This window comes from Rhinatrema bivittatum, chromosome 2 (genome assembly GCF_901001135.1).
Source record: "Rhinatrema bivittatum chromosome 2, aRhiBiv1.1, whole genome shotgun sequence".
NCBI lineage: Eukaryota > Metazoa > Chordata > Amphibia > Gymnophiona > Rhinatrematidae > Rhinatrema > Rhinatrema bivittatum.
In genome coordinates, this window is record NC_042616.1 from 635,662,569 (window position 1) to 635,673,661 (window position 11,093).

General features: G+C 41.9%; 1 protein-coding gene across 1 annotated transcript; it reads left to right on the plus strand.

Annotated features, from left to right (window-relative positions):
* Positions 1 to 4,026: 4,026 nt before the first annotated feature.
* LOC115085364 (transcription factor Sox-17-alpha-A-like) lies at positions 4,027 to 6,339 on the plus strand. The gene is made up of 2 exons (XM_029591282.1): positions 4,027 to 4,776; positions 5,026 to 6,339. The coding sequence occupies exons 1-2, from the start codon at positions 4,491 to 4,493 to the stop codon at positions 5,904 to 5,906; spliced, it is 1,167 nt and encodes a 388-aa protein (XP_029447142.1). The 5' UTR covers positions 4,027 to 4,490; the 3' UTR covers positions 5,907 to 6,339.
* Positions 6,340 to 11,093: the final 4,754 nt, after the last annotated feature.

Here is an 11,093-nt window from a genome sequence, read left to right on the forward strand (position 1 = left end):
ACCCTAAAGTAGGTGGGGGCTCGCCTAATTGAAATCTAACCTAGTGCCGAAAATGCCGAGATGAAACCGTAGGAGGAAATGAGCAAAAAAATAAGCGCAAATGAGCACAATCCTTCCGAATTTGAGAGGCCTTCAAAAACAAAGCCAAAATAGCAGAGTCTGCTGAAATCTCTGCAGAGAAACGGCAGCTAAGGAGAAGGGTTTTTTTTTCTTTCCAATGTCTTACTTTTTTCTAAGCATTAACTGTTAGGTCTGTTCCCATACCAAGCACTGAAGGGGGAAGGGGACAAGAGGCGGGAGGATTTACCTACTTAACACAGGTACTCACCTTTTTGTTTATTGTACAGAGTTTGGGGTTTTTTTGGGGGGTTTTTTTGGTTGTTGTTTTTTTTTTTCACATTTAGCAGGCTTTCACATAGAAAACGCATAATCCTTCCCTCCGCCCTTCCCCTCCTATTTCAGGTCCTAATGAAAAAAAAGCAACTCGCTTGCTAATGTGCCAGGTGACTCTTCGGATTAAGGGTTTAATAGTGGGTTACATGTCTTTCTTTTATAAGAAATAAAGCAAGGCCCACGCCCCCACCCCCCACTACTAATGAAAGCTTTTAAGGCGTTGGGGGAAAAGGTGCTATGCGGAGTCCCAGGCCAGTCAGACGGCGCTCAGGCCCTGCAGAGACGCAGATCGGTTTGGGTTGGGGAGGGGACAGACAGCCTGCCCCATGTAATGCAGTCACTCTGGGAGCTCCAAATATGTTCTGCCGGCCGACAGGAAACTTTATCTGAAAGACAGAACTTAAAGTGCTGCATTTAATTAACTCTCGGGCCGACTTAATTTAGCTAGGACGGGGTTCGTTCATTCCTTATTAGTGTATTTGTCTGCATGGCTGTGCAAACAGAAGTGTCGTCAGCCAAATAACAGTCTTTGATCTCCTTTTAAAGTTGTTGAGTGCTGTCTGATAAGCGAGAGATACTTTCGGGGCTGCATTAACTGCCATGTCTTAGAATATCTAACAAAGTTTAGATTTCGTTTGTACTTCTTTAATAGTGTTAATATTAACTTATACAAAACATGTATGATGCTTTCCAGTTTTTCATTGTTTTTTTCGTTAAGAAAGTAATCCCACATTTATAAGAGTCATTTTAAATTAAATACTGTGAACGATTATAGAGAGATTTTGGAAGAAAGTGATTTACAATGTGGAATAATACTTGGTATGGAATGTTTAAGCCTGAGAGCAAAACAGTAGACTTGAAAGCGAAAAAAAAGTTTGCATTTAATCGCAGCAACGTCTTTGATTATAAATCCCAAATGGCCGATTGCATGTCTTGCTACGTGTAGATTGGATATACATGCTTTTTAAAAGATATCTGGACCTTTATAACTAGGCTAATTTATGTCTACTCCTATTGCAGGGACTTGTCCCCTCCCCCTCCAATTTCTCATCTTTTTAAGCAGAGCCTAGTCGTCCAGATGGGTTCCTTCTTCCGAGGCAACCTTGGCGATGGTGGCTGGCGTTAAGATGTAAGAAACTAGTGATCAGACTACCAAAACACTTGTGTCTCTTAGGAGGAAGGACTTGCTCAATGCAGAGCCGCCTGAGGGCTCTCTGTTTCTCCGTCCCTTACTGCCTGGAGGGGAGTCCTCTGGAGGTCTGAGGTCTGTTTTACCTGGCTGTAACCAGACCCTCAGGTACCACTAGCTCACTCCTCTGTGATCAGAAGGATCCCAATTAATGAACAGCAGACCCAATGGTGCAGCTTCCAGAGTGTTCAGAAAACGGGAGGTGGAACAGCATCTGACCTTACATAGCCAAGCAGAGACAATTGGCCGAAAGTTGCTCCCTACAAGATCTTAGAACGGGAAAAGGGGTGGTAGAAAGTGAGTGATGGAGGGGAAGGGCAGAAGGCATGGGAATCGAAAACAAGAGGGAGACAGTCACGATTTTGACATCCACTTATTTCATGGCCACTGACCTAGGCATGAAATATGTAATTTCTGTATGCTGTCAAGAAAGGTGTGGCTCTCAGATTGGTCTTTCTTTTCCTTTCACCTGCCTGAGGTGAGATGAACTGCATTGTCTTCCATTCTGCACAATACAGTTCTAGAAGCCATATTTGTCCTGAATTGTAATTTTTCTAATTTTAAATTAAGCATTTTAATCCTTAATTTTAGTGTGTGCTTTATTTTTCTGATCCTTCTTGCTGGGATCTAGTTTCTCTGTTTCTGCCTAGTGCATCCCCGATATTTTTAAATTTCTCTCCATATCCTGACTTTTTGGTTATAAGAATTCCATAATAACAAGAGGTATGACTATAAACTGAAAAAAAAAAAACGAGAACTGAAGTGATGATCACATTTAAATTAGATCCACCATGAACATACTGTTTCTTTTTGACCATTTCTTAATATAGTATAAAACAAACAACAATATAGCAATGCACAAGATTCAAGTAAAGGCCAGTACCATTCAGCATAACTGAATTTAATAAAGAAATAGGGGTTTATCAAGACAGCACAGCGAAATTATAAAGATACAGCAGTCTAGCAGTTTTCATGTTGGAACAATGTTTTCTTAGCGGCAGCAGCTTCTTTTTGTATAGGGACCTTCATTTTTAGTTTTTATTTTATTTTTTTCTGGGAATTTCAATAGTATAACAACCACAACAATGGAAATATAATACACAGAAGAAAAATCAGTGGAAAAGTCCTTTTTCAACTGATTTTTTTTATAGACCACTGAAATTCCCAGGAATCTAACAGTTAGAAGGGAGCAATTTTTCCAGTTTGTAAAAACGAATAAACCAAACAATTGTAAACCACCTGGTGTTAGTTGTTCTATGAGGGCACTGAACTTTAATATTAGTAATCCAAAAAGAACATGTTTTAATAAAGCTTTCTACTAATTTTGAAAATAAAAAAAAAATTGTAGCAATTAATTGGGTAAAAAGACCATTGTATAATCACTTGACCAAAAATAATTGGGTACTTTTCTGTATATTAAAACATAGAAAACTGTAAAACATGTATTAAACACTCATATTTACAGCAGACCTGAAAGTATGCTTCTCTGGGAAAGGGCACCAAATCACCTTGTTTTAACTGAAATAAAGACAAAAATAATGCAAATGTAATAACTGATAAAACAGGAGATATAGAAATATGAATTCCCACACTCAGCAGACCTTATTCTATGCTATAAATAAAAAAAATGCAACGTTATACACAAATAACCTATTACAGACAAATATTTAAGCAAAAGAGATGAAATATAAATTACTCAGTAGGTGGTTTAATACATATCCCCTTTTCTATGGTTAATATATTTACCGACAGCATGAGACAAAAGAACCACTAAAAGGCTTATGTACTAAAAGCACATTAAGATAAATATGGGGGTTAAATGGCTTTAGCATGCACCTTAAATGTGTGACTCACTCTGAGCCTGGCGGGGCAAAACTAAAACTATTTATCGCATATGCGATCACATTAACGCAGTTTAAGGTTTTGGTAATATATGCAACAAATTAATTAAACTAGCATGATAATGACTTAATGAGTCATTACCATGCTATGTACGAAGCACAGTTAGCAGGACGTAAATTGAATGCCCTTTTTTTTAGCAGTTGAAATTGAAGTCCTGCTCTGGGCTGTAGCACTTAAACAAGGAGGGTTGAGACATTACATTACCAAGTGAAACTCCTCCAAGGAGCTCTGTTATACAATACGTACCTATTTCTTAGGTAGGAAGGGTGGATTTTGCCTGGAACAAAATGTCAGGGGCGAGAGAGAAAAATTAATTGGATGAAGTCAGTATTATCCAGTTAATGTTGCCTGTTAATGTTTCCTTTATGCAGATTTTTCACACTACCGGTGATTAAGTGAATCTTGCTTTTTTTCACAAGACCGAAGGAAAATGTTTCTTCCTAAACAGTGCTTGATTTTTTTTTTTCTCCCGTAGTACTTCAAGGTTTCAGTGATTTACAGTTGTCACTCTAGAACATCCAAGAATAACATCTTGGCAGTGTTTCGATTTGTTGTGTCAGTTCTCTCTCTCCTTTTGTTGTGTATTAAAATAGTTAATACTAATCCCTGCTCCGCCACTAACACGCGCCAGTCCTAGTTGAACTTGCGGAATATTTCTCGCACCTCCTGAGGAGGCGGAGCCTCCCTTCAACCCCGCCCTCCCACTCGGGATTAAGGGCGACCTCACGACAAGCGGCGTGGCCCCGCCCCTCACACCTTTACCGTAAAGGCCCCTCCCCCGGGCTCCGATTGGTCAGAACTCTGGTAAAAGCCTTCTACGGTCTGCGCTTCCCGTGAGCCCGAAGTCCCAGCCTGGGCAGAGGCTGTGGGAGTCGCAGTACCCGGGAACGACGTCCAATAGGCGCACCCTCTCCCCTCCCCCATCCCAGCATTAGACACGCAGGCCACCCCCGCGCTAAGTCCGGCCGCGCACCGAGCACTGTCCCACCCGAGCCCCGGGCCAGCGATGAGCAGCCCCGATGCGGGCTACGGCAGTGACGAGCAGAGCCAGGGCCGGTGCTCGGTGCCGAGGATGATGCCGGCGGTGGGTCACTGCCAGTGGGCCGAGTCCCTGAGCCCCCTGGCAGACGGGAAGCTGAAGAGCGAGGCGGCAGCCGGCAACCGCGCCGGCAAAGCGGAGCCGCGCATCCGCCGCCCCATGAACGCCTTCATGGTCTGGGCTAAGGACGAGCGCAAGAGGCTGGCGCAGCAGAACCCGGACCTGCACAACGCCGAACTGAGCAAGATGCTGGGTAAGTGCGTCCTCTCCGCCTGAGGCAGCCGCTGCTACTGGAACCAAAAACTCTTATTGCTTCACCAAACTTGTGTGCCATGAGCATGTTACCTGGGGGGTATGGAAACGATAAATCAAAACTATTTAAAAAGAGTTGGAATACTGTTATTTACAGTCTCTGCTTGATGAAGGGTAACATGATAAATGTAGATTTGTGTTTCGATGACTTCGATCTGTTTGCAAGTGATTGTAATATTTTGCTCGGTAGGCAAGTCCTGGAAAGCTCTGTCCCTGGTGGAAAAGAGACCGTTCGTGGAAGAGGCTGAGAGACTGAGGGTCCAGCACATGCAGGATCACCCGAACTACAAATACAGACCGAGAAGGAGAAAGCAAGTGAAGAGAATTAAGCGAGCGGAGCCGGGCTTCGTCCACGGCATCTCGGAGCAGCAAGGAGGCAGGTTGGGGAGCGAGGGCAGAATGTGCCTGGAGGGCTTGGGCTACCACGAACCGGACTATCACCCAGTCCAGCACAGCCAGCTGCTCCCAATGAACCCGTACAGGGACTGCCAGGCCATGGCCCCGCACTATGACAGCTACAACCTACCTACTCCCGAGACTTCCCCTCTGGACATGATTGAGACGGATCCCGTGTTTTTTACATCCCATCTGCAGGAGAATTGCCAGATAATGCCTTACAACTACCATCAAACTGGCGACTACCCTTCCCAGCAGGAAGGTCAGAGCAACTCCACGCTGCGCAGGCAGCTGTCCCAGAGTGATCAGATGATGCAGGTAAACTCCGTCCAGGGTGTGATGGGATATCAGGCCTCGCCACACATTTACTATAACCCGCTGTGCTCTCCTGGCAATCCGAGAAATCACCAGGCACAGCAAGCCGGGCAGCCTTCTCCTCCCCCCGAGTCCCACCCCATGGACAACCTTGGGCCCATGCAGCAGGCCGAGCTCTTGGGAGATGTAGATCGCAGTGAATTCGAGCAATACCTGCATTTTGTCTCTGGTAAATCAGAGCCTGGCCTGGTCTTCCATGGGCATGAGACAAATCCGCCAGTGGAAGATAATGATCTGATCTCATCTGATTTGTCTCTAAATAATCTTGCATATTACTGTAGTAGTTATTCCAGTTTATGAAAGGATCTCTTGTTTCACACAGTTCAATGATAGAACAAGCAGTACTGACATGTTTTTCCCTATGGAGATGTGGAGCCACAAGGGAGTTTTCATACTTTGGGTTTGTGTGAAAGGCTTGATCTTTATATCCAGGATGTTCTTAAGGCTTTATTTATGCAATTTTATTTAATTGTAAACATTGTTTTAAGGAACATTTTATAAAATAAACAAATAATGGCATGAACATAATACAAGTGTCTAGAAAACATATGAGAAGTGTCTGCTTTGAGAAACTTGTTTTTAAATGCTGAAGGTGGATCTACTGTCTTATCCCTGATCTCTAGAGATTATTTTTGTAAATGTTAATATAGGGGTGAAATCTGCTTGTTAATACTCTTGGTGGGGATGTTATTTCTACTACAAAGTCTATTAAAAAAATACATAAAACACAAGATATCATCACTGTGTTTTTCATCTGTTTTAGTCTAGCATGGTTGAAATGTATTGTGGGAGGTTATTTTTGCTGCTTTTCCTGTTTTCCTTTTCTCTGTTATTGTAAGAGTAAAGGGGTAGATTTTAAAAGGAGTGTGCACGCGGTTCCTATAGCACACACATGGACATGCCACTCTTATAACATCCGTGCACATGTTATATAAAACACGTTGGCTGTGCACACATGCGTGCCAGATTTTAAAATCCACATATGCAGGTGGGGGACGTGAATTTTAGTGAGTTACGTGCGGCAATGCACTGTGGCCTTCTCCAGTTAAGGAGCAGACTGGCAGGGAACTTCCTTAGCCCCCCTACCTAGGTACCCGAAAAATTTGTATTTTTCATCTTTACAGCTCCTCCGGAGCAGAAATAGTTTGCGTGCACTTCCCCAGGATAGCGGTTAATGGCTGCTGGCCTGGCACTTGTGCACATATTGGGATTTGTGCGTGGGGTAGGGCCTTTTTGAAAAGGCGCAGGGTCTGGCCTCATGTGTTAAGGCCCAATTTTTATGCGTGTGGCCCTTTTAAAAATTTGCCCGAAAATTTCCTCATTCTCCTCTTCTCCACTATTCTGGCTATACAAAGCACGTTTAGATGAATATGCTGAGCACTAAACTGCATAGGAGAACATTCTTTTGTGAAGGGGGCCTATGCTAAAAAAGGGTTGGGGTGAATTTTCAAGGAGTTGCATACACACATATATATATATATATATATATATATATATGTGTGTGTGTATATATAAGTAGCCTGTACTCATGCAATTGCCATTTTATAAACATCAAAAGTTTATATCCATGTGAAAAAAAAGAGGAGTTGTAGGGGTGTGCTGGGGGGAACAACAGGTAAGTGCATAAGTGGCTATTTTATAAAGTTTACCGCATACACACCGCATACATTGGGCAACGTGCATAACTTTACAGCTGCTAATTATCTTGTGGAAGTGACATCAGGCTTGTTTATTGTGTGCTATTGGCTGGAGGGGCGGTCTGGGTGAAGAGGGAGAAGTTTGGAATGAAGAACTACGCGAGGGTAATGAGGATGGGAAAGGCTGGGCAACCTGGTAGAGGAATTCGAAAACTGGTAATTTCAATTACATGTGTATATGTTAAAAATATACCAGCTTCCACGAGTAAGTCCTACTTTTTCTTTCATGTACACACTACATATATGTGTATGTTTAAGATTAGTAGGAAAAAGTATGTACGTTCAATGCACTGAAATAATCACTTTTGATGCATTGCATGTTTGCGCGTAAGCATGTTTACATGCATATGTTGGGGGGAGGGGGGGTAGACGTGCATGTATTTTGTTTGTATCTGATATACAAAAGTCATAAAATACTTTTGTAGATCACCGTACAGTGAAATATCCATGTATAGGTGGCTGTGTGCAACTGTTTGTAAGTTATCTTAGTGTGTAAGTCAGTAAAAATGTATGAGCACAGTAAAATAGAATTGAATGACCTATGCAAAAAGATTTTTACCATGTGTGTACATTGTATTTTTTGCTACACTAGCATGCAAAAAAATATGCTGTGCATACTAGTTCCATGTAGGAATCTCTTGTGCTAACCTGCCTTTTCACTGGGTTAGCTAAAAGGGGTGTGTGTTTGTTTTGGGGGGGGGGGGGGCTATTTTATTCCTTCCCTCAGACAGAATGAAGGGGTCATGGTGCCCTAATGAACCCATTCCTGAGCTCTACACCTCCCCTTCACAGAGGTATCAGGGGCCACATGGCCCAGTCCCCTGTTTTCCTCTCCCCCACACAGATACAGTAAGGGGCCACCTACCCTTTCATTCCATGTACAAGGAGGCAGAACAGGACATAATTCCTCCTAAGCAGCCCACAGTGAAAAGGCTGCTTAGAAGGGGGATTGCAAGACCCTCAGTACATGATAAAAATATAACACCTACTCTAAGGCAGTTTTATTTTTTTTTAAATTTTACTTTTAACCAATTCTATGCAATATAGGGGGCATGAGGAACTATTTCCCATGAGCCCTGTTAAACCTAATTTATATATGATGCTCACTCGTTTACATGCAAAGTCATGCAAATTGTAGTGTGATCTCATTAATAGCATGAGGGGGTTTCTTATTTGTGCATGTTAAGGCTTCATTAAATAGCACTTTGTTTTCAGTATCTGGCACCTAGCTTTATCCTGCATGCTAAAGTTTATTGCTTAGACCCTTAAGTGAAATGAAAATTTTAAGTGAATACTAGGGATTCAAATGCCAATCTCTTTTAGTGTGGCTGCTTGAGGTTTAAAGTCCCTAACCTTTTGCTTTCAAAAAAGTCATGATGATCCTGTGTGAATTTAGAACTTTTTTTTTTTTTTTAAATAACCATTTGAGTGGATTTGTATGATAAGGTGAAAACAAACAAATAGATATGTTGCCAGAGCTGGTGCAAGGTTCCTGGCTGCCCTGTGCTATTCCAAAATTTGGTGCTCCCCACTCCATGACACCAATGTTTATGATGCCTCCTGCCAAGCTTCCACCTACTGGTGCAGCAATTTCAGTCTGAAAGGAATTCAAGGGGAAATGTTTTATTCATGTAAAGAATTGTGTCCAATATTTTCTAGTATAGCATTTGGGAAGGGTCAGATGTGTGTGTGGGTTTTTTTTTTTATTTTTGGGGGGGGGGGGAAGAAGACCCAAATCCTATTTCGGTTGTCTTCTCAAACTGTGGCGACATGGACCAAAAGTGTGAACCAGGCTCAGTCATTTTGCAAACTGTCATGACGACACTGAGGAGATACAAGTATAAGGAGACAGAGTGAGAGGATTAAATAACGTGGTAGACTGACACACACTAACAGTCAGGGGTACAAATTTACAAAATACTGCATATCGAATGAAAAGAAACAATTTATGGTTGTCTTATATTTATCTTAATTTTTTTTCAAAGGGTATTAACAACCATAGACCTCGATTCATCAAATGCTATAACTATAGTGGAAATAGTGACAGCGATTTAAAAAAAAAAAAAAGGGGGGGGGGGGGGGTGTGGTGCATGGTTAGGCTAATTTCCCTGCTCCCGCATCGCATAGGTAATTTCCGCAATGTGTGATATATTTATCGCACCTGTGCTATTTTTTTTGCATCACATGCTGATTAATCCACTGCAGGCGCAATAATGACCGAAAGTTTTATCGCAAATGGTGATTTAGAGAAAGAGAGATAAATTTACTATTTTTACCACTGTAAGTGGGGGCACTTGTAACGCGTGGTGAGGTGGGGGGGGGGGGAGGTAGAGTTTGGGGGCAGTTTTACATACAAAGTCAGAGGTATGAACAGCAAAGTTGACAGTGAAGATTTTCCTTCATTTGGAGCGATGAAAGATAAAAGAGGAGTGGATTTGTACTCTCTACCTAGCTTGATGTTCTCTCTACCTAGATGAAATTTTCTCTCTCTCTCACAGAACCTTCAAGGTGATCCCCATTAAATTTATTTGTTGTTTGAAGAAAAGAAAAATTAGAGCAGAAAAAAAAAACACATTTACACTGGTCATTTTGTTGGCATTTTCTAATTTAAACCCATGTTTCCCTGATTGAGACTGATAATTTCCCCAGTCAATTTTGGGGTACTTGAATTCACCCACTATTACTGTGTTACTAATTTTGTAAGCGTCCCTAATGTCCTTTAGCATTTCATCATCTGTCTTTTCCTTCTGGGCAGGTGGAAGGTTTTATAACCCTCCCCTGTTATTCTCTTCCCCTTCTCACATGGAATTTCTATCCATAAAGGTTCTACAGTGCATTTTAATTCCTGTAGAACTCTTATATAGTTTGACTCTCTGCCTTCTTTAATATATAGTGCCACTTCCTCCACCAATATGATCCATCCTATCATTGTGATATTTGTACCCTCATATCGCAGTGTTCCATTGGTTATACTCTATTCACCAGATCTCTGAGATGTCAATTATATCTTCCTCTTCGTTCAGTGTTCTTCATTTTAACTTTCCCATCTTAATTTTTAGACTTCTTACATTTGCATATAGACATTTCAAGGTATGTATTTTGTTTGTATTAATAAATTGCTCATCAGCTGACAGGGATAATTTGGAATATTTCTGTTCTGACTGCTCTTTATTTATTTAAAGGTACCTGGACTACTTTAGTACGTATTACAACCTCTCTAACGGGATGCCTTAACTTCCCTGTTTTGTTAGCATCCTTAAAAGATTTTGAACCATGCACTTCTGAGCGACTGTTAGGTTTCCCTCCTCATCTAGATTAAAAACTTCCCCTCTATCGCCTTTTTAAAGGCTAGTGCTAGCACTTTGGTTCCACTCTGGTTAAGGTGGCACCCATCCCACTGGAATAGGCACCTCTTTCCCCAGAATGTTCCCCAGTAGAGATGGGCACTCAGGAGAAACAAAATAGGAAATGAGATGAAATATCCTATTTTGTTTCAGGTTGTTTTTGAAATGAAATGATTCAAATTTAAAAAAAAATACATTTCAAAATGAAACAGGATTCCAATGAAATTTTTTTTGTCATCCATCTGGCCTAGGGTCAAGGGAGGGGCCTTGTCTATGGAAAAGGCTAAGATTCAAATGAGGGGCCTTGGCCTACTTGCAAGAGAGACGCCAGCACCTAGGCCCCTGCTGGAGCCTAGACCCATGCTGGAGCCTCAGCCAAGAGCCAAGCAAAGACCCAGGCCTGAAAGAATTAACTGGGGTCAGGACATTTCTCAAACTCACCTACC